Source organism: Papilio polytes, unplaced genomic scaffold, assembly GCF_000836215.1.
Source record: "Papilio polytes unplaced genomic scaffold, Ppol_1.0 DF823691.1, whole genome shotgun sequence".
Taxonomy (NCBI): Eukaryota; Metazoa; Arthropoda; class Insecta; order Lepidoptera; family Papilionidae; genus Papilio; species Papilio polytes.
This window is the reverse complement of record NW_013525513.1, coordinates 1,849,752-1,875,451: the sequence shown is the minus strand read 5'-3', so window position 1 is coordinate 1,875,451 and position 25,700 is coordinate 1,849,752. Positions and strand designations below refer to the sequence as shown.

At 31.6% G+C, this 25,700-nt stretch overlaps 2 protein-coding genes across 2 annotated transcripts in view; one reads left to right on the top strand and one right to left on the bottom strand.

Annotated features, from left to right (window-relative positions):
- Nucleotides 1-17,945, bottom strand: part of LOC106104230 (rho guanine nucleotide exchange factor 17) — a 79,181-nt gene extending 61,236 nt beyond the window's left edge. The window contains exon 1 of the mRNA XM_013284207.1: nt 17,581-17,945. The gene's annotated coding sequence lies outside the window, so the exon portion shown is untranslated. The remainder of the gene's footprint in view (nt 1-17,580) is intronic.
- A 1,651-nt stretch (nt 17,946-19,596) lies between these two features.
- Nucleotides 19,597-22,859, top strand: LOC106104121. The gene is made up of 5 exons (XM_013284073.1): nt 19,597-20,086; nt 20,370-20,437; nt 20,944-21,063; nt 21,935-21,985; nt 22,414-22,859. The coding sequence occupies exons 1-5, from the start codon at nt 19,900-19,902 to the stop codon at nt 22,498-22,500; spliced, it is 513 nt and encodes a 170-aa protein (XP_013139527.1). The 5' UTR covers nt 19,597-19,899; the 3' UTR covers nt 22,501-22,859.
- Nucleotides 22,860-25,700: the final 2,841 nt, after the last annotated feature.

Genomic DNA, 25,700 nt, shown 5'->3' with positions numbered 1-25,700 from the left:
AGTAATAGGATATGACGTCGATAAAATACGATTTTTTGGTAATTTTTATAGTACAATATAGTGGTAATTTAAAAACTAAAATAACAGTGTTGCAATTCGAATAATTCATAGTATCTTTCGATTTAACTTACAAATAAAGTTTTTTTTTTCATAAAAACCTAGAAAAAAGTTTCGAAATTCAAAAAGTTTTAAGTGATAATTTTAAAAACTCACTGAAACTTTAGTAAGCCCTATCCAGTGTTAATAAAATATTCTAAAGCTAAACGATTGATATATTACGTTAGAAGCTAAACGATCCGTGATTGAATGAAGCACCCGTCAAGTTAATTCCGTAACCAGCATTAACCTATATTATATTTTCTCCACAGATCTCTAGTTTACGTAACAGAGAAACTAACTGTAATGGGCTAGAGTATAATACTGGACCAAGTTCAGAAATTCTTCTTCTATTATTTGTTTCAAATGCTATCTGTACAATGTTATTTTTAAAAAATCCGATTGTCTTTTGTTTGCAAAAACAAGAAGCCATTTTTTTTTGTTTTTGAAATGTTTTACTACAAATATGCATTTCTTTATTTCTAACTATTTAACTATGTTTTCCATACTTATAAACAGGAAAGATTTGTACTTTTACCACTAAAAGCTACCTTATCAGAGAGTGATATAGGCTATATTTTTAACAATTATTTCACGAGGACGAAGTCGCGAGCAACAGCTTGTATACAATAACCAGTTTATAAGTGAAAAAGGGGTCGTGTAAGATTTTTTTATATCGTTAATATCATTTACTTTTAAAAGTACACATTGATTTATGATTTGAAACTTGGGTCACGTCACCTTCTGTCGACATCAAAATTTGTACGAGGCGTTAAAATAAGAAGAAGCACAGTTGGGCGAGCGGATCTGTCATAACATTGGTAAGTCAATATTAATCTTGCATTATGATTTCGTGTTAACATGAGGTGACGTTTTTTTACCTTTTTTTTCTTGATACGCGTGTATATGGAACTCTTAGAGTTAACTTATAAGCTATTTTAATTTAACGAGTACCTACGTTTATTTTTTATAAAAATCTTTATTAATATCTTTTCCGAAGTCTTTAGCTTTAGGATGTAGATATATTGGTAAAGATGCTAGCTTTTGTAACGACTCCGCATAGAATATAAAAAAATTGTCTATGTGTCCTTCCAGACTATGTCCTACATCTTTGCCAGATTTAATCGAGATACGAACAGCAGATTAGGCTACAAACTCTAACAAACATCCATCAATCCATCTAAACATTCGCATTTATAATATTAAGTAAAGCAATAAGGTAATAAAAGTATGAAGTAAGATAGATTATGCAGAAATCATTTGTTTAATTTAAAAATACATCACAAACAAAGGTTATAAATTACATTCAGACATTTCGAACATATTAAACATATGTTTTCTAAAAAAAACTGTACAAACTAGGTAATATAAAATCAATTAAGTGCTACCAAAAATTTATTGGCGTATAATAGCTCATTTTAGTAATATAACCATAAATCGCTTATATTTCACACCTCGCAACGATAACGATATATTAAGGCGAAAATATTTGCCCATTTTAATAGCGTCCATTAATAAAATGTTTAGAGCTTCTGATAAAAGTGAAACTTGATCTGTAAATGGAACTCTTGTGCAACTTTGTATGAAGTCAAATTCCTTTGATATATACTAATGGATTTTTTTAATTATCATAAATAATTGAGTTCATATCTTTTAATTATTTACGTTAACTTGAAGTGTCAAGTTATCAGATTATTATAGCCTTTTATGGTATTTTACTTTAAAAGGTGCGCAAAACTGCAAATATCTAGTAACCAACGAAAATGAGGCAAAAAAATAAGAATTACTAAATTTACTGAATATTAAAAAAATGTTGTATACAATTTCTTACCATTATAAATCTGATTTGTCAAAATGTTTTGTATCCCTGCATTGAACAAGGCAAAGAACAAGTGATATAAAGCCGATGCTACACGCTGACGTGTGTTTACAAGAGGTGTGAAAATATTTACTCAACTATGATCTGTGTGATTTGGATCGTTTATTGACTTCTGATTCCGATCAAGTGTTTACCTGAACGACGGAGATTTGATCAAATATTTGTATTATCGGCAATTGTTGATATAGACTGTTTTGATCGGGTGCTTCATTTTGCATCCCTTTTTAAGCGATTTTAATTCAATTTATATTGACAAATTGCTCACAGGGTTGTTACATACTGTATGTTGTAATGCCAGTAGGCAAAGTCAAATTTCGACAGCTCACTAGCGCCACCATGTCAATGACAAAAAATTGTTACAATATCTTTATTGCACTGTAGCTAGTTTGCCATTTCTTTTTATATCATTTTCTGTATCAAATTAGGATTTGCTTTTTCTGACAAAACTTACCGCGAAAATACACTCACCGGGCCACATATTCTTGCTTGACTATATCAAACGATTTATTTATTTATTCATGCAACACTCAGCACATGTGCTGATCTTCCGTGGATATGGATAGGTGACACTATGACCTATATTACATTACAAAACTATATTTTATACATTTAGGATACATGTATCAATGGTCTATAACATAATTTGAAAGTGAGTTCGGTTAACAAGTTTTCTTTTTAATAAGTTCAGTAATAAATGAAAACATAATTCAACAGTGTTGACCATTTACAATTTGCGGTAATTTTTTTTTATTTAAAGCAAAGAAAATATTTTTTGCTTGTTTGTTAATATCATTATTTTATTCCTCACTGCTATCCATCATAAATATCTCCAACAAAGTTGTATTCCGGTAGCTTAATTGTCTGCAAACTCATACATTTCCAACAAAAAAAGTTTTATTTATTAACTTCGTTCATTTCACGTCATGTAATTAATGGTCTCCTATTTGCAATACTCAAAACTACGTTCTACCAAACTGAACCTTATTGTAAAACCAATAAAATCTAATATAAAAATCAATTTCTATAAAATGTTTCTCATAATTCGTGTGTCTGTATTTGATTGAAAAATCATAAATTTGAGCTTTACGCCAACTGCATAAGGTTTAAATTTCAATAGGTTGTGAGTCGGGTCATTGTAAATCAAAACAGCACAGGCCTCAGAGTTAAACGAACTTAAACCTGACCTTTAGATTTGCTGTGACCGCAATTACAATTTAATACACTTACATTTATTGACGTCGATATACGGTTAATAATATCATCGTAAATAAAACCAATAAAACTTTCCGAGTTATTAACTAGTTGTTCCCGTGCTGCTTCCGCATGTAATTAGAAAAACTTTATTTTATTGTCTACATTTGTCAAATTTTAAATTGCAAATGTCAAAATTACCGTAAACCTAATAACCTTGTTTACTTAATGTTGGCAGGTATTCGTTTATTCCCTTTCCCACGTGAAGGTTTTTTCGATTCATTTATCCCCTCAGTTTAATAGCGTGAAAAGATATAGCCAAACGCGTGTCGTAAATGTAGGGCTTTTTATTAAATGATTATTCAAAAATATGCTGTGACTGATATCCGATGCCACAAAGTAGTGTGTGTTTACGCTTTATTATATTAGTATAGATTAAAAAAACGGTAAACTCTCTTTCCCTAAGAACTGATTTTTAGCATTTTTAGGGAAAAATTTAAAACGAAACTTCCTAGTTTTAACATTTGTAGAAGAACATTAACCATCAACGTAATAAAAACAAAGAAACAAAGATCGTTAGAACAGGCACCGAAAAGACTTGCATTTGCAAAACCGAAGATCGTATACTGAGTTCTGGTATATGTATTAGTGACCCTGGATATCGGATATATTATATGGGGCAACAATGCATCTGCGTCATAGACATTAAAGAAATATATAGACTTGACAAAATAAACAATTTTTGTTACCGGTAACTTCTTTGAGAGGTACACATTATGTGAAAAATGTCTCAAGTAAAGTGTCAACTATGCTTCCTCTATACATTTTTAATCTCTTTGACCTGCACTACACATAAAACGTCGCCCGTACTAACAAACGAGTGTTTTATTACGGCGGAGAGTTTTGTTCGCAACGCGTATTAGTACCAATATGGTAATGAAGTTAGCGACTGATTATGTTAATAACATTATTATGTCAAGTAATGGAATAATTTAGCAATATTTTAAGTTTTATTGTACCAAATGTGTCCATATATCGGGTTAACTGTTAAGGTGTTGCCAGACTACAAAGATTCAAATCAATTTTATTGTAAAAAAAAATAAAAAGATACTATCTATTCTGAGTGGTAGTTTCAGATAAATGTCTAAAGGTTAAATGAGGTTGATATTTTGATATATAAGACCAGCTATTCTTTTTCATTATACTTAGAACAATCTTTGAAGTTGAGTTTTGTTAAATAAAAAGTACGTTCTATACTAAAATTTCTGACTTCTAGTTACCATGGATTTGCATTAAAATACGATCATCTAAATATATTAAAATGTACTAATGAATTGTTTATTGTAAAGGGTTTATTTCAATATAATAAGGAATAAAAAAAAAGAAAAGTGAGAGGTGGATGCAACGCAGTACTTGTTCTGATGCGATGTAGTTCTTAGAAATGATTACCTTCAAGGAAAAGCGGTCGATTGAGAAGCGAATAACGATCTCTTAAACTTAATTTACGACGTCGTTTTTTTTACTCATATAAATCAGATTTAATTCAATTCGATTCAATTTTTATAATATCCATTAATACTAAATGTACGCAACAATAATATTAATAATCTACACTTCTCACTATATTGTGGAGTAGGAAATTTGTTTTTTATAATATAAGGTGGCAAACGAGCAAGCGGCAGCCTCAATCCACCGAAATGGAAAACGACCGCTGCCCATAAACATTCGCAATTGCAGATGCGTTGCCTACCCTAAAGGATGTCAGCAATCAAACCATATTTTTGAATAACTCTTTCTTGATAAAAAGCCCTACACTTACGGCACGCTTTAGGCTACATACTTTCACGCGATTAAAGTTAAGGGGTAAATGAATTAGAAAAAAAACCTTGTGGGAAATGGAGCATAAACTATAAGCTGCCAACATTAAAGAATCAAGGTTATTAGTAACGGTAATTTTAACATTTGCAATTGAGAATTTGACAAATGTAAACAATGAAATAAAGTTTTTAATATGCGGATGAAGCCGCACGGGAATAGCTAGTAAGATCTATAAATTACACATCACTTGAAGTTAAAGCATTGTCATTTGAGAAGAAATTCTGTAGTTTATATAAAAGTTAAATTTAAATTCATTCAGTGCCTATCGCTAATGTAAATTACTCGTTATATTTATAAAACAAAAGTTTTACTACCTGCTTGTTGTCGAACATGGAGAATCTTGTAAAATAATTGACTTCATAAAATGTATAACACGAGTGTGGGTGGGGCTTAACTGTCCTAGAATAAAAATATGAATCGACTACACAAAAGACGGTCCACGCATCGAACTGGTTTCAATCGGTTCAATCGAACACATTACTTTCGAATGATTAATCGAACGCCGTGATCGAATACTGTCGACGATATTGTACTGTCACTAATAAAATTTATTACAAATAAATCGATTATTTTTTAAATGCGCACAAAATTTACTTGAATGAAGGAGCAAAAGTAGTTAACATTTAGAGGATTGAATACTCTTAATACCCTGGTTAATCAATAGCAATAACTTTTTTTACATCAGACATTTATGTGTGCGAGTGTACTCGCATTAAAATGTAGCTTATTGTATTATCTTCCAAGGAATGGCTTTCGTGATATACTAAAGCAGGGGTAGTGAACCTTCATGTATCAAAGTGCCATTTTATCAAGAAATGTATAATGCGGTCTTACACGTGCCATAAAAATTTTTTGACTGATTATTACGTCAATTCTATGATGCATGGTGGTATAGCGTTCGTTTTTGCCCGTCGTAGAGTTGCCCAAAATATTGTGTATTGTGCCATTTATGACACGTGCCAGTGGTTCGTCACCCCTGTAACAAAGTGTGTACGGATTTTTGTCAAGAGTACCTTTTTGTCTATCTAGTTTTATATTAATTGGGTACCTGAAGATATATGATAGTTGAATGAAAAGATTTAGGGCCCGTCTCACTACTGGCTAATAGAGCCTCAGATAGCTTAAAAATGACGTCACTGTCAGATAAAGTAAGAAAATCTGATATTTCCATCACATATTTTACATGTTGGATTGTTATCTGGCAGTTTGTAATTTAGTGGGACATGCCCTTAGTCATAAAAATAAATGACTACCTAAATCCTTTGAAACCGACCAAAGATTGTGGGATGGTTCTTTAGTAAGTTCTAAAATAAATTACTTTGTCATTCATTGTAGTATAATTTTATATTCCAAGACATGCTTTTGAAACTCATCAGCACTTTAGGTTTATCTAAATTCGTAGTGAGCATAGTATTACTTAGAAATCACATGAAATCTGTCTCAAATCATCTCCGACATGAGAATGCGGTTGGCAATCGTTGCCAAGAACATGCAGCGTCTTGTATTTTATCTCGACAAATTTCTTAGTAAATTAGACAGAATATTGTACTATTTGTCCTATTATAAACTGGTCTTTAAAATAAATATTGTATGAGTCATACTGTGTTTGAAATGGTTGTTTAGATACCCTAAATATTAATTTCGTTGCGATTATTTCTTGGTTTACTATGCTCAGCCGTTAATAGTATTCACTTCAAATAAGGACATCAGCTACCATAAAAATACTTAGTTCATTGATCCTTAGTAGTTGATAACTAGTGGTAAATTTAGTTAAGAAACAATTCTAGTTTTCGTTCGAAACATTGTAGAGAAGAAAAATCTCATCTACAAATAGTACAAAATCTTCTTGCTTGGTTGGAAGTTAGTTAGAAATTAAAAGATGTAGAAAGTAGTCTAAAAGAAAACAAAAACCACTAATAAGGTTTTTTTTTTAATTCCGCGTATACCATAACATAACCTAATTTAGTTTTCACACATAAACTACAACTTGAACACCTGACGATCCTCATGTTATTGCATTAGTACGTAACACGTAATATTTTAGTCGGAGTTAACTTTCAGATGGTAATCTTTTGATTAATCTTTTGTGTCGGACGGTGTGAAAAAAACAAACGCATTGATTTGTGTGGTCTCTTAATTAAGTACCATTCAGGTTTGCGTAGGTGTGACGCTGACTTGCGCCTTTGGGACATTTCGTTTTCCAATAATTATTGATCATTAGTGTCTCGTATTTCATTTAGATATTCGTTGATTGAATAAAAGCGTTATTTTATTTGAAAAAATATCCAATTTAACCTAGATATTAACGCAATAAAGTGCCTATTTCCAATCATCGAATACGATTGATGAAAGAATATAAAGGAACATTTAATCTGAACACAACCCACGCTTTGGATTTCAATATCAGCTTTAACGAAGATCATTCTATCTCTTTTTGAGTCAAAGGTAATGTCCATAATTCTAACGAAACGATGTATTTTTTTATAATACAAGGTGGCAAACGATCAAGCGGCCACCTGAATCCACCGAAATGGAAAGCGACCGCTGCTCATAGACATCCGCAATTGCAGATGCATTGTCTACTCTTAATTAAAGGAAGAGGTAACGCACATAAAGAGGAAATTTCCCCTTCGTATGCGTCTCCTCCACCGTCAAATCCACTTTTCCTTTGTCCTCTAAAAAAAGAGTGGAAAGGGAAAAGGACTAAAAATAGGCCTCCTTGTTTTATAAAGATATGACTTTTCTAAACGACTGTGTGGTGTTTAATACGTTCGTTTTAAAGGCTTCTCAATCGATTTGTGATTTAATTAACTACCCCGTAGCCTACGAATCCAAAAATGAAACAAAAAAATGGGACCCACCTGCAATACCTTTGGAATAAAAAAAGAATTTACAAAATCCGTCTACCAGGGGCGGAGTTATGCCGTAACACATAAATATACAGACGAATTGAGTACCTTCTTTTGGGAAGTCGGTCAAAAAACTGCATGAAATCTATTAGTTTTAGATGTCTCCAGTTAGAATTCTTAGTTCGCAGTATCCATATTGTAGCAGGCTTGTATAAAAATAGAACTGGATAATAAATGTCCTTGGTGTTCCCTAGCAGTGACACTATAATCCGATCAACAAATATTTACACCGTTATCATTTGCGACGTTTGCATCTAGGAATTTCTATTGTGAATAAAATCTGCACGCGCCTTATGACGCGGCCATCTTTGTTTGCCCGCATTCCGGGATGATAAGATGTTGTTAAAAATATTGTTGATTAAAACTAAAGGTTTAAATTACTGAAACTATTTGTTTTAAATATTGATATCCCTTTTTTCTGTTTGAAAAAAACAAAGACAGCGCCTGTCTTTTGGTGAAAAAAAAATCTAAATTTTAAATCCTTAAAAGGTATTCTGTCAACATCAATGGCATTTTAAGTACCTACCGTTAATAAAAAACAAAAGAGCTTTTACTTTGAAAATTCCTAAAGAGTCCCGTATAAATGCGATTTCATAATCAAATCACGCGAATTTAAAAAGTTTCCATACTTGCAGTGCTTACGCAAACAACCTACATATTTTAATGTCCGCGCGAAATTCTGCTAACGCCATAAATGGTAAAGCTCGGCGAGACAAAAGATTGTCAACAAATATTTGTTTAGGAAGAATTCAACGAGTTCAGTACGTTTGCTATATCTTTATCTATACTTATATTTTATAGAGGACAGATTTGTGTTTTTGTATGTATTAAAATAGCTCAAAAACTACGGGGCCGATTTGAAAAATTCTTTCACCATTTAAAAGTTTCGTTATCACTGATCACTGTAACATTGGCTACATTTTTTTACTACATTTAAAATTCCACGTGAACGAAGTCGCGAGCAACAGTTAGTGTTTATTGGAACTATTATGTACATCAACTTTGAAGTAACAACTTCAGTTTTGTGGTAATTTTAATAAATGATTAAATAAACCCGTACTTTATTGTAAAATCAATATTTATAATAGATAGAATTATTTTAGATTTTTTTTAAAGAATATTTACTAGTGCTGCTATATCAAACTTAAAAAAATCCCACCACATAAAAATTAACTTGTAAGTCAATAACAAAAGTGATCCTTACACTTACTAAAACTTGGTAGTGTGATGTATGATATTGAATCTGTCTTCTTATTGATATCCTGACGAATAAACGGAAAATTTTGCACAGATAATAAATTCGTATGTTATCTTGAACATGTATAAAAGACAATTGTTTTAAAACTTTTAGCACTTAGAAATTAGATGATAAAATAACATAAAAATGTTAATATGGTTGTTAATTAAAATCAATGAAATATTTGCATTTCTTATATCGTAACTGTTTATTAAATTATCTCTTAATTCAATTTGCCTATAATATTACATCATACTGTTACTTCTTATCTTATCTTACTAATATTATAAATTCGAAAGTTTTCATGAATGTTTGTTACTATGCTTTTCCACAACGGCTTAACAAAAATCGTTGAAATTTATCACATATGTACAACATAGACTGGAACAAAAAATAGACTACTCACTAAGGTTAGTATAATTTAATGGAGGACGTAATCGCGGAAAGCTAACATCATTGTAAATATAAAAAGTGATCTGCAGAGAATTCGAAAATCTCCATTTTATATTGGAAACTAGCTAACTCACTTTTATTGTTTCCTAAACTGCTAGTCTTCTAAAAGTAGAAAGGCATTCTTCTTGTTTGTTAGACATATTTTTTTTTCTTCTATGACGTAATCACATACCTAAACAGCTTACAACGCGGATTACAAAACTTTAAACCGCAAGCTTAATCTCTGTGTATAAATTAGTTAGATCCTGTACTTACAAAATAAGTCGTGTCTTTATGTCGCCGATTTTTTTTTATTTAATATTCAAGATGTTAATCTTAAATGATTGTAATGTCTTATAATATATTCGGTGCGTAAGAAAAAAGCCGACTGTTCCGAGAAGCGCATATACGCCTAGAGACGACAGTGCTTTTTTATCTCTACATGCCTCGCATACAGTTTCGTGCTAATCGGAATATTTGCCTAATACATAGAGTTAAGAATCTAATAGATTTGGCAACCAAATATGACACTGTTTGAAAATGTCAATTTATTAGGACTGGATTTGTGATACATGAAGATGTCACTGTAAATTAACATTCCCAGTTCAATTACATATACTTAACTAGCTGTTCCCGTGCGGCTTCATCCGCATTAAATTATGAAAACTTTATTTTATTGTTTACATTTGTCGAATTATCAATAGCAAATGTCAAAATGACATGACATGACAAACCTTGGCATTCTTTCTTTCTTGATGTTGGCAGCAACTTATGGTCTCTTTCCCACACACATTAGTGTTTATCCAATTTATTTACCACCTAAGTTTAATAGCGTGAAAATATATAGCCTAAAGCGAGAAGTAAGTGTAGGTCTTTTTATTAAAAAAAGTTTTATTCAAAATCATGCTATAATTCCTGAGATCTTAGGCAACAAAGAAGCGTGTGTTTACGCTTTATTTTATAATATCTAAACTTATCTATACTAATAATAGTATAGATAGAAGTATAGATAGATTCACGATCAATTAGTCATATCAAAGTAAATATATAAATCTATCTAAACAGTTTACAAAAGCTAGCATTTTTTACGTCATTGTCCTTTTAGTAAAGCATTTACTATATCATTTATTTCGTAAATGCATTTAGACACTTAGAGCAGTTAGCGTTTAAGATTTTAGTAAGCAGTTGATAATAGTCGAAACAAAACAGACGTAATGCTTACCGAGATTAATAGTGTTCATCAATCACGCACCGAACATCTTACATAACGTATAATTTGTCTCTTGTAATATGCTGTCATATGGTACCAGGGACGGACTAACAATTATATTTTGGGAATCAAATATTCAATTAATAATAACTCTACAAGACTACTCCTAGAGACAACTGTTACATTCAAATGTCCAATTGGGACGATGGTAATTTATGAAATAACTACCTTTCGCCCGCGACTCCGTCCGCGTGGAATTAAAAAAAAAACAAAAGTGAGTAGCCTATGTGTTCTTCCAGACTATCCTCTACATCTATACAAAATTTCATAGAAATTCGTTTAGCCCTTTTAGGCTACAAACTCTAGCAAACATCCATCCATCCATCCATCTAAACTTTCGTATTTATAATATTATAGTATGAAGTATGATATTTGCTATTTTCTGTAGGAATAAAGTGGACCTTATAGATTATTTTAAAATATTACAAGGGAATAAACTGAATTATGAAAACTATATCAAGCTTTAATTGAAGCGAATTTCATTGATTACGAAAAAATATTTACCCTTTTTGTTTAGTCCGACCCTGTGGCATTTTACTGTAGACTCAAATATGTTAGGGCTTCGATGGAATAAAATATTAACAACCAAAATTTATAATCTGTACTATCAAATAATAGCAAAATGTTGTTTTCTTCACAAAATGTATTGAACATTAAGAAAATAGATATTTTTTACATTCCTCGTGTTTTGCGATGTGGCAACCCTACTGGACCCATGAGATCTTTACGCAACGCATTCGTGGCTGACACACTTTTATTCTATTATTTTTACACTCTTTCGTCGAGATAAGACCTATTACGAACTATAAACAATCCGTAATACTAATTTAGTTTTATCAAGATAATTTTGTAATTTTAAATTGTTTAGATTTTTGAATCTTACTTGCATCTAAATAGTAAAATTATGGACGTCAGAGAGATTATGTGTTCCACCATAAACATGTATTACATTGATTTCAATAGTAATTCCGTGCGGACAGAGTCGCGGGCGAAAGCTAAATACATAATTATTTACCTGGTATTTTCTTGAACCTCGTATTTTGACTCAAGTCGCAGCTTTCATGATTCTACACAAATTATTTTATCAATGCCATTTCATTTTACGTTTTTGACTTTACTGTTTCCGTTTTTTCTATTACAAACCGGAAATTAAAGTTTTTGATGGATCGAAAACAATATTACTTTTTATTTATGTTGGTTTACCAAGCGTTTTATTTAACACTAGCTGTTGCTGCCGACTTCGCTCGCGTGAAATTAAAAAATAGCCTATGTTACTCAAACATAAATTATCTTTCTCAAAGTGAAATTTTTAAAATCGGCCCAGTAGTTTTTACGTGAATCGCATACATACAAAAATATAAATCTTTTCTCTTTATAATATTAGCATAGATGTCAGTTGTAATAGCAACATAGGTCTATGGTAACGAGGGCATGTCTGTTTGTTTAAATCGCGACGTCAATATGAGATTATTGTTGGTAATTATTTTGACAGACGTAGCCGGTCCCTCCGCTAAGAGCTTGGTGACGTCATTGTGAATGGATGAAATCAAACGTAGCTTTGGTCTGTTATAGCGGTAATTATAATAGAATTAACGTATCCCACGGAACCTTAACTATTTCCGGGATTAAAAGTAACCTATGTGTTCTTCCAGACTATGCCCTACATCTGTGTCGAATTTCATGGTGATCCGTACAGCAGTTTAGTCTACAAACTCTAACAAACATCCATCCATCTAAACATTCGCATTTCTAATATTAGTATGAAAAAGTATGATTAACAGTTTTAAAAAAATAATAGTTATAACGTGAATAGTAAAGAAAAAACGTAATTAGACCTATCGGTACTCAATATTATACATTCTCTTGCTGCTAAATACGTGATCATATTGTAAGTTCTTTTTTCTTTTTTAACTTTTCTAACTTTTAAGTTCTTTTTTAACTTATATTAAACTAGCTGTTCCCGTGCGACTTCATCCGCATTAAGTTATGAAAATTTTATTTTATTGTTTACATCTGTCAAATTATCAATTACAAATGTCAAAATGACATGATATGATGACAACCTTGCTTCCTTGATGTTGACAGCAATTTATGGTCTTTTTCCCACATTATGGTATTTCATCCAAAATGTTTACCCCTTAAGTTTAATGCCGTTGAAATATATAGCCTAAAGCGTGACGCAAGTTTAGGGCTTTTTATTAAAAATAGAATTATTCAAAAATATCCTGTTATTCCTGACATCTTAGGCAACAAAGAAGTGTGTTAACGCTATATTATAATATAAGTATATAAGTATAGAAATGTAAAAGTTTACATAGATACGGATAGATGGATGAAGGTATCTCCAGAATGGCTCTACTGACCTCAATGTTTCCCTTAGATGTGTAAAATAATCTGTAAAAACATATGCTACTACTACTTTTAATAACTCAGAGATAACGTTTTAAATAATTATGTAACACTATATCTGGATATTCTAGTTATACATTGACTTGTTTTTAAATGATTTTAATCATTGAAATGTGGACTTCTATGGCCAACGTAACACTTCTTAATTAAGTTTTTTTATTATTCATAGGTAGTGGTCTATACTTAAAATTAAAAATGGGAAAGATTTGTATTTTTGTATATTTGTATGTATTGAAATAATTAAAAAACTATTGGGACGATTTTAAAAATTCTTTCACCGTTAGAAAGGTATTTTATCGGTGAGTAACATAGGCGGCTATGATTTTTCATTATATTTTAAATTAACGTCAATGATCGAGCTCCGTTCAGCAGTTTAGGCACAAGTTCTAACATCCATCCATCTAAACTATTGGATTTGTAAGTACTTCTTAAGTAAGATTAAAGATTTTTCTCTAAATAACATATTATCTTCCATACAAAAAAATGTTTTAATGTGTAAATCAAGACCGTACCGATGTTTATTTTAAAAACATTATATCAGTACGTAACATTTGCAGAATCCGATAACGGATTGATGAGAACAAGGTTTTAAATCATATCTTATATACTATAAACAAAACGTGGCTCGAACCGGCAGTGCTCATGAAAGCTCACTCCAGTTTCGAATATTATCTCAAACAGGGTTCCGTATTTGTTAAACGAAAACTTCGTACCAATCAAAGACAAAACTAAAACTGATATTCTACAGAAATATTTACATAATAAGGCCATCTTTAATCTTAATAATTTTGTAAATGCGAAAGTTTAGATGGATGGATGAATGTTAGAGTTTGTAGCCTTATCTGCTGGACGGATCTCAATGACTGGCATAGATGTAGAGGACAGTCTGGAAGAACACATCGACTACTTGCTTTTGTTTTTTTTAATTCCACGCGGACGGAGTCGCGGGAGAGTTAGTCAATAATAAGAAAATCGTTGATTATAAACAAAAGGCTGTCAAATTATCTGTTCTGCATATAATCACCTACAGAACCCTACAAGACGCCTGCAAACTAAATTTTATTTATGAACGTAGGCTGTATCGTGTTTCAAGTCAGGAGAACGAAACGAAGTCGTATTAAATCTTTTCAAAAGAATAATAATACATCGGGCATCGTGTGTTGCCAATTTAACACAGAGGTCAATGTCCTTTTGACAATTGTTTGTCAACGTGCCTTCAGATGAATAAATGCTTACCAGCCAGTTATTTTTAGATCTGTATTTATGTTGGTTTATTTTTAATTTTAAAAATCGAAATGAAGATTAATTCGCCTTTTGTTTGTCTTAGCAGTCTGAAAATAACTAATCTATGTTATAATTTAAATGAAGAATATCGTAGAAAATACTAGAACAAAAATACTTAGAAACGTAACAATTGCGCTTAAATGTCCAGAATCACTTAAAAGGCCATGTCAAATATAGAATATATGATAAAAACCTAATCAAATTGAATCATTTTATTGATTTCCCCTATAAACCCAGATACCTTAAGTGAACCGCGATAAAAATGATATGGAAACTTGGTAATGATAAGAAACACACTTCCCATGATAATTCTGGAGATTGTTGCACTGTAGGACTTTTTTATACATAAGCACTGACAACTTGGTACTCTGTAAAGTTAATTTGCATTTATTCAGCTCTGACAATATGTATAGTTTAAAGACATCTTCCAAGAGATGGCGCTGTTTAATAAGTACTTCACGATATTGACATTATATTTAAAGATTTTTCTTCTATATCTTTCTTGATGATGACTAGCACTAGATGATAATATTAACTGTTGTCAACAAATAAATATATCTTTCGTCTCACACTAATAAGTATAAAAATAAAAGTTTAACAAAGAAATGCAAGTAATAAATAATAAAATTGAATTCCGAATTAGTTTAATTCAATAATTTGATGATAACAGAATTTAAATAGCTTAATCCGTACAAAGTAATTTATACCTAAATTCTTTACAATAAAATCGATAATTTCCTGTCAGATAGCAGCAATATTTTATTTAAAATTCACTAACTTGTCACATCTTTAATAATTTGATTATTAGTATAACTCAAGGATTATCGTAATAAAACACATTTACATTTCTTAACAAGGATAGAAGCCAACACCAACGCATCTGTATTTATTCTATGAGGTTGCATGGGCGGACTACTAAACGAAATTTATTATAGTTGAACTTTGGGAATCCCATACTAAAAAGGAATATTTGATTTATCTATTATAATAAAGGGTAAACACACACTTTGTTGCCTAAGATGTCAGCAATTACAGCATATTTTTGAATAATCCTTTTATTATTAAAAATCCCTACACTTACGTCACGCTTTAGGCTATACATTTTCACGCCATTAAACTTAGGGGGTAAATATTTTGAATAATAACCATAATATGGGAAAAAGACCATAAATTGCTGTCAACATCAAGGTTGTTATGCTTTGTCATCATGTCATTTTGACATTTGCAACCTGACACATGTAAACAATAAAATAAAATTTTCATAATTTTATGCGGATGAAGCCGCACGGGAACAGCTAGTTAATAATAAGCATCTATAAAATATAATAAAAAAGTGTTATCTTGTCAATAACAGAAGTACGATGTAGGTATTGTATAAAAAGTTTTTATAACTAAATTAATCTAAAATTCAAATCGAATCCTATTTAATGTAATAAAGCCGTTTTAATATGAAAATAGAATAAATTCCTTAATTAAGTAATAAACATATAATTTACATACTATAAAAGTAACTAATCTCCATAAAATACACTTGTACATATTTAGCAAACATTAATAAATCTAAATTTTCTCTAACTTCGACGTTATTCATGTTTTTAAGGCTATATTTTTATTCTATATTCAAATTTTACACCGAGATTCATTGATAAAAAAATCCTTTACGTCTAATTCGATCTATATTTGTAGAGTATCATATATCGTAAGAAATTACAACTAGAAATCAAAACATCTTAAATCAACAATTATAGTCTAATTATTTTTACTTCTTGTGCTCAAATGAAACGAGACACTTAGATTTCAATATTTTAATACAAATTTCGCCAGTAGTAATTCACGGCATTATGCCTGGTTCACATTTTCCAGTACAGCAGGCCAGGCATAGATTGTATGGATTCACTGATCGTATTCACAAACCAGTTATCAAATGCTACTGTCTACAACCAAGTGTAAACCAGGTATTATTCACGACTGAATTTTCACGTGGGTAAATCGTTAAGTGTAGTCACACCTCAAAGTCGCAAGTAACACTTCTCTTGTCAATGCCCAGTGCATACGATGCATGCAAACGCAACGCCCATGCACACCCGCTCAATCTTGTATATTGTAATATGTAGGGCTGACAAAAATAGTTTCCATACTCAAGTAATAAAAATAAAGAATCACAAACAGATTATTTAAGACGCTAATTAACACTTTGTGTCGCTACGCCAATTTAGTATATCAAGTAAAGTAAATTAATTATGGTTGTGCTTTTAGCTATATTGGCCCCGAAATAAAAGAAGGTCCTCGGTGTATTTCATATTAAAAGAGGTTTCCATAAAATAGTAACCGTCATCAAAGAGCTCAGCCTTACACCAATACCCTTATAAACGTTACCACCCATTTTTAGTACTTTCTTGTTTCTTAGATTGTAAAAAGAAATTCTTTTATCGCACATTTGCATTTGACACCCCTATTTGCAAGTATTGTACTCACTGGCATGTTACTGCCCTTGTAATTACGGCATTTGTCAACTTGTTTTGTCGTTTCTTCGATCGTAATTTTATTTTTAATACCTTTTTTAACCATAATAAAATCGTTATATATTTTAGGTGTACAAAATCTACCCGTATGCATATATTGTGAATCTTACAAGTAAGAAAAATAAGGAAAACATTATCTGCATTAACGCAAATTGGGGGGTTACTATACCTATCAATCGGAGCTGACTACCAAATAAAACTTACTTAGCCAGAGTTAGTACTTTAGTAAGACTAGGGTTGGTTATTTAGCAAATTAGTCACCAGTTTTCATTTTAAAAACTTGAACAAAAGGAAACAGTTTTATTCATAATTACACAACGAAGAAAGAATGCCCGAGTAGAGTTACAACTTTCAAGTAATTTGAAACGAATGAAGACGAAAAGTATCTTCGTACAGTTTTAACACCGTACTTCGATCGAAGTAAACATCTTATAAGAAACAATGAAGAAAGTCTCTCCCGTAAATCCACTCACCAGTTTTCAAATCTTGATTAAACCGCTGACAATGAACTTGACTCGCTGAACTAATTGGTATCAGATACCGACCATAGACCAGTACCGGTACCAATTTCACTCGTACCAAAACTTCAACACAACACAAGGCTCGAATGCAAAAGTTGCGCTGCAAAAAAACATCGACATCCAATGTTTTTAAGGTTATGTCACAGAAACACAACAAAATCTCACTCTTGCACAGTTTTATTTAATGTTTAAGTAAAAAAGTGTAGATATCGATTTTTAAGATACAAAATAATAAAAAAAGCGATAGCGCGCCGACTCGTAATATGAACGGAACGGTCGCGCGGGCGCAGACCGATCTAAAACTGATCAAACCGGTATGAAGTCACCGAGTGTACGAACGTCGTCGCCGAACCGGCCGCGATCATGCACGATACCGCTTCTTACTTCACGACAGTATTCAATTTATTTTATGCAATACGTAATATTCATTCCCGTAAATTATAAAACTCGCTTAAAATCAGCATCCCTTTAATACACAATCTAAAACTTAACAAAAAGCCTAAGTTTTACTTAAGTATGTTCTGAGCTACCGCGTATTATACTTACAAAGGCATTAGTAGAGTTTATAGGATTGTAAGTTTATACAGTAACTTCTCATATAAAACTAGTTACCCATAACATCTTCATGAAATGTTCAAACTATTTACATAGTATTTCGTTTTTAAACCGTTTTATACTAAAAAAAAAAGATTTTATTGCAGTTGAAAATATAAATTAAATGAAAAAAAAATAGTTTATTCTTATTTTAAAATAGATCAAAATGAGTTCATTTTTAATGTGAACTCGTTTTCGGATAAAAATATAAAAGAGTTCATTTGCTTAACACACGTGTGTAATTTAAATTATTTGAGTTAAAAATTAAAACCCTTTAATGCACAAGTACATGATAAAGTTTCTTGAACTGCTTTTTATTAGGAGACTTACACAAGTCGATACATCCAGTGCCGGCGTTAAACGAGATAGGGCGACCGCCCAGGGCGCTGGATAGAAAAGGGCGTCAGTCTGCAAATGACAGAGTCTCAATAATCCTTTTAACCAAATGCTAAAAAGGGGACGCCATGGATATCTCGCCCAGGGCGGTAGCACGGCTTAAACCGGTAATAGAGTAGTAGAGAGTTAGAGAGTAAAATGGGTAATTTACGGCTCAGCTTTCAAATCCTAAAATACTTAAAATTCTACTGTTCATTCCCAGTACTGGATTTGTAATATACAGCTGTAAAATGTATGACTGCACACTCTAAAAAATTATCTTAGCTTTATCAACTATTGACATTGCAGTATTTTCGCGAGACGTAACTCCGCGCCGGCGCATTATCATGAGTTTAACCGATTACGTTGATATTTCTACAATATTTATCGGTCAAGCACTCGGAACTTGGACGAGACTGGTTGAATGTTGATGCATGACATATGTTGCATTCAGTTTTTGATAAACTAGCTGTGTTTCTTGGTTTTGTCTATTGCGATCAACGTCAGTTCCTGTCCCTATTACCTCCAGAGCACGGCCACGGAAACGAACCTGTGGTATATTAAGGCTGAAACAAAACACGTCTGTAGTATTAAGGCTTAAAACATTGTATTTAACATTTTACGACAAGTAGTATTTTTTTACTCTTTATTTTCATTTTCAACTTCCACGAGTGGTGAAGAGGGAGATGTTAATCTCCAAAACACATCCCAAAATCTAAATATTTTATCGCGTCTGGTTCCCTAATCAAGCAATCTGTATCCTTTTTTTGTTTTTATTAATCTTCTAAATGTTGCCAGGTAAAAATTTCCTTCTATTAACTTACGAAAATTGGGTTTTATATTCTCTCTGTGATTCTGTTAATATGTTTGTGTTAATTAATTGGTATTCTTAGCATTTTAAGTATAAATTAAAAAAAATGTTGAATGTACAAAATATATTATCTGTATTCTGATATCCTTTTGTTTCAATTGTCATGTCATACTTTATCTGTGTTTTGTTTTCAATCTATGACAAGTGACAACAAACGCTTAAACAACTTCTGATTTGATTCAAATTATATAAAAATCTAGAAAGTTTGAATTAAATTAATCATGAAATCGCAATAACAATTCGTGTTAACACTATAAACATTCAATAGATTTTGTACTAAAGTTCGCACACCGATTAAAACTGTGGCAGAATTATTTGAAATAACTGTGATTGTAGGTGTGGCACGCTTATTAGAAATAGTTTAACGTGTACTTTGAATCATATTTAAGAGAAATCTTGTGAAAATTAAGTGAAGAAATAGTCCATTGACGATGCCTGTGTTAGAATCTTGCTGGTCACCATGTATATGGTCTTCGACAGTAAAATCCGGCAGCCGAGCTGTGGCAGTGTACACAGCGGCAATGAGTTTGATTCTAATAACATTTATTGCTTACCAAATGGCTGGAGGAGATTCTACACAACTTTGGAATCCTTTATTTGAAGCTGATGTTAGAGGATGTAAGTTTTTTCTTATTAGTTTGCAAAGAAAAGGATAATTAGTATACATGGGCGTTGCCAGGCGGGAAACGCAGCTTCTCTCATAGTTGTTGATCCATATCTTTTTTTTAGAATATAGTATAAGGGGCAAAGAGACAGCTCATCACATATTAATTAAGTTTGTATGATATGTACTTTTGTTACCAGTTCAGAGCTGTATGCATCGATTTTTCAGCAGTTATGTTTATAAGTACTTGTTTATTTCATTTTGAAATTGTACTAATTTACAACATTTTTATTTCAGCTCTACAAGTATTTGGAATCATCTTCATAATTATTTTCACTACCCTCATAGTTTCATCTATATTAATGGTATGATCAAATAATTCCATTTATCTTAATTTTCTTCTGAATTTCTTTAAACTATATATTATTGCAAATTAGAGATTTTTAATAGTTACTGGTCCAATAAAGTCAAATAATAGTTGTCATTGCTGTTCTTAGAGTGTGCACACCTGAAACTAAACTATCGCACAACTGTTTAGTCTTGCTTTGTTTCCTATGACCTTATATGAAGGTGCGCCTACTGAATTTTAGTTGTACAACTAAACAGTTTAATACACTGTGAAATAATATCCAATTCCACAACAGTTGTGCGATAGTTTAGGCAAAGGAGCGAGCCCACTCTTACTATAGTATACAAGTAAGGTTTATTTTAATCTCTTGTTTGCAATTTATATTCTAATCTTAAATTTTTTTAACATATTTTAGAATGTAGAAAGTTACTTGTTTTTGTCTTATAAATATGGCCAGTACATTTTTTTGAATACCAGGTTCAAGTTAGTTGAATTTTTAAGAAATTGTGTTTTCTGTTACAGGTAATTGGTATTAACATTTGGATGAGAGGTTTCATACTACCATGGCTATTTACAATGGGATTAATAATATTATTCCAGTTTGTTTTTGGGTTATGGCTCCTCGGTGGATATTATATTTATGTAAGTAACATTGATATTGTATATAATATAGATGTATTTTTATTATATGCTGCCAAATGACAAAAAAAGATAGTGTAATATCGAAGCTATAAAATTGACAGATTGTAGAGGATAACATTTATCACATATAGGTTGTTGCTCGCGACTTCATCCATATGAAATTTGAAACTATAGCCTGTTATTTAGCAATATTATAGTTTTCTAATGGTGAAAGAAATGTTGTAATTGGCCATGTAGTGGTTGACTTATGTCAATAAATAAAAAAATACAAATCATTCCTCTTTATAATATCAGTATAGATATAGATTAAAGTACATGAGGGTGTCTATGGCTCAGTGTATAAACATGAGTTGTAATCTGCGTGTCCAGGGTTTGATTCCTGCTATGTACTTATATGTTTTATTGAGTTTTATATGTACACTAGCTGTTGCTCGCGACTTTGTTCGCGTGAAATCATAAAATAATAAAAAACATAGCCTATGTAACTCATAGATAAATTATAATGTTGAAAGAATTTTTAAAATCGGCCCATTCGTTTCTACGCGAATACATACAAAATATAAAAATACAGAAATACAAATCTTTCCTCCTTATAATATTAGTATAGGTTTTCCCAAAGTTCCTACTGTAAAGGAAATCATAATTCAATTCTGCACATATCAGTAAATTGAAAGAAATGTGTAAAGTCAACCCGCAGTGGGCTAGTATGTAAGACAATGTCCTAGTCACCCCTGATTTAGGGTAGGCTCTGAACCTGAACCCCTAGTCGGACACATTTAGTGACTTGATTGTAACTGCCTGGAACCTAAATGACCGACAATTATGCTGAGATGTGGTTATGCTCGTTTTTAATGCATTTTTATATTTTCAGTTGGATGCTACATTTGCTGCACTTGTTGACTTCTTATGGATGGCATATAATGTGAGTATACAACTAACTAGCTGTCGCTCGCGACTTTGCTCGCGTGAAAATAAAATATTATAGCTTTTGTTACTGATAATGGAACTTTTTAATAATGAAAGAATGTTTGAAATTGGCCCAGTAGTTTTTGAGTTATTTCAATACATACAAAAATCCAAAAAGTATAAATCTTTCCTCTTTATATATTTAGTATAGATTTGTTAACAGTGTAAAAGTTACATGAATGAAAAAGTTGAAAATGTATAGATAGGGAAGAATTATAGAAAAACCCAATTCAAATTTCAATTGCTATAACTTTTTTTCTAAATTTTCTTTTCAATATTTTTGAGTATATTTATCTATTACATTTAGTTAGTCAGCTCTTTATTTTTTTAAATTAAAGTTTGGTTACTAACTTTTTTAGATTTCATTCAATACTTTTTTTTCAGATTTACTGCTGGCTCTGTGTGTTCTCACAGTATCAGATAATATTGGATATGCAGTCGCCGAATATTGAAATGTTGGTCGAATATTAATATTCACGTATTTAGTTTAGTCCTTTAGTTAAGATAATATTAATAATTTTACTTTACAACTTTACATTTTTACACCATATAGTAATAATTTTCTTTTACAAAGTAAATATTGATTTTTTAAATTATGTTACGGCCGAATTCTGAAACGAATCTCAAATATTCGTAACAGTTAATAGACGTCGATTTTAATGTAATTTGGAATTTAATCGTGGCCTTGTCATTTAAGACACTGAAAAGCGAAATATTTAAATATGTAATGTTCCACAATTCGTCTGTTAGAGGGCGCCTTTGACTAAACTATCGCACAACTGTTGTGCGATTGTCGATTGTTTCGCAGCCGATAGGGAATATACATGTGTTTTTTTCTTTTTTTAAACGATTCTACTTGTTATAAAATAACCAGAAAAAAATTCACGCGAAAATATTCAACCATTGAGCTAAAAATAATAAAATAAAATTACGACCATTTTCGAGCGACTAAAACGCGGTCAGAGTTGACATGGGACAATTGACGTCAATCGTCTTATTCCATTCATAACATACGCTCAGATGTCACTTCACGTAAAAAAAAAACAAAGTATCTCAAGGTCAAAAAGTCGAAAATCATTTTTATTATTCCTAGTACAAATAAGTGGTAATTAATAATTCTATTCATTATTTTTTATTTTGAAGTTGGTTTTGATATCGTGTTTACAGTAAAATACTTCAAGAGTGTATTTCTATATAAACTAACGTAACTGAACTGTGTATTGTCAACACAGCGACGCCATATTAGATAAGCCACTTGCTTCGACCAATAGTGTGCGTTTTAGAACTTAGCGAGGAATTTGAAAAAAGACACTTTTTAATGATTAAATTTTGCCACTAAATCACATTATATTTAAAAAAAAATCTTTGCAGGAATGTTTTTATAGTAATAAAGTATACTTAAAAAAAGTTTGGTACAATTTGTAGTCATATTGCTTGTACTACTGTTAAGCACAACTAATCAAGTTGTGTATCTCCATAGCTCATAGGATTCTAAGTGCAACTAAACAGTTGTGCGATAGTTTAGTCAACGCTGTGCATACTCTTAGTATTAAAGTATAGTTGTAAGAAAATGTATGTGCAGAAATGTTTTTATATGAATTTGATGGTTGTTACATAGATTCGTCCAGTGTATATTTAAGTATTGTTATTTTAGGTATGAAAATACTATGCGTTTTAGATAAGAACGTGCGGGATCTTGCTATGTTAAAATTTGTTAGAAAAGTAAAACAATGTTTTTCTTTTTCATTTTGAGACTAGCCGTTGCTCGCGATTTCACCCGTGTGAAATTAAAAAATAATAAAAAAGTATAGCCTATATTACTTACAGATAAATTACCTTTCTAATGGTAAAAGAATTTTTGAAATAGGCCCAGTAGTTTTGTCGTGAATCTATATACTAATATAATATAATATTAGTATAATACTAATATAATTATATTAGTATAGTTTCAGATTTAACTTTATTTTTTATTTGTGAGTTATAACGTTACAAAATGGTGTTACGAACGTTACAATCTTATTTGAAACGCATTGTATTTTGATTTTTAACCGACTTCAAAAAAGGGGTTCTGAATTCGTCTGGTATTTTTTTGTATGTACATAATTTTACATAGTTTTCACGGCGATTTATGAACCGATTTATGTTATTTCTTTTTTTTCTAATGCGGGATAGCTGCCATTCGATCCTACTTTTTCAAAATCAAAGATTATTTATTACTTTTTCAGCTTTTAAAATGTACTAAAATCAGGACATTTCTGTCTCGAAGTCGATTTTCAATTTTTTGTTAGAATAGTTAGAATTAAGGATTATTACTTAGCTTTAGTCTGTTAATGCCGTCCATTTTGAATCTATTAAAATTAAATTAATATTGTACAAATATGTTTGTGTAAAGTGACGTGTCAATTTATGAATTTAGTGACTTAACTTTTTTTATTTTTTTAAAAACATTGTAAGATACAATATTCGGTTTAATTTTGTCATTAGCGCCATCTACAGGAAAACAAATCAAGGTAGGAAACGTTGGTTTCTCCATTGCCAACTAGATGGCGTTGTTTGTAATCCAGACAAATATATTTCGTTGTACGTTTTTGTTGTTTTTTTTACCGACAGTTGCCAATTTCTTATCTCACTAAAATAACATCATCATCCTCTTGCCCTTATCTGTTCTTCCATACATCTCTATCAGCCGTCATATCTGAATCCACATCTTTCTTAAACCTATCCTCTTTCACACAATCCATCCATGCTTTCTTCGGTCCTCCCCTTCCTTTGCAGCCATCCACATCCAATCTTAACACTTTCTGGTTTATGTCCCTATCGTTTCGCCGCATATGTCCATACCACGCTAACCTTTTGCTTCTCAATTTCTCCACCGCACCTCCATCTTAACATACGCATGTCAGCCACATGCAATCTTCTTTCATCCGCAACTTTAGTGGCCAAACATTAAGATCCATACAATACAACAGGTCTCATGATGGACTTGTAGATCTGTCCCTCAAGCTTAAGAGGCATTCTTGGATCTGGATCTGGATGGAGTCTTACCAGTTACCTGTCGCCATTTCATCCAACCTGCATTTATTCGGCTTTTCACACTAAAATACACCAAAATTAAATATTCACGGTGGTATTTCTAAACCAGTACTTACCTCAAAAAGTCATTTCCTTCGGCTGACAACGCATCTATCGTTCATCTTGTATTGAAGACAGCTGTGGGTGTCATATACCTCGGTTTTCATGGAGTGAACTTACTTTTATAAGAATAAAAATTGCTTTTAAATATCAGTTGTTAAGCCTTAATAAAAAGACGCACCTAAAGAGGACATTTCACCTTCCTATGCGTCTTTCCACCGTCAAATCCACTTTTCCTTCCCATCCTGTCCTCTTAAGAAAAGTGTGGAAAGGGAAAGGGACTAAAATTAGGCCTCCGGCACCAACCTTATCAGACGAAACGCGGAATTGTCTCCGCTTCACGCCAGTTTTCTGTGTGGTCGTGGTATTACACCGGGCGAGCCGACCCATTCGTGCGATGTTAAAGCGGACTCTACCACTGTTAGACTGCTCTTACTTATTTCTTGTACGAAAATAAAAGTATTGATAAATAAAAGTTTTTCAATGAAAATTTCTTAATTATTTTATTCGGAGAAATAAATTTTCTTTCATTTTTCGTT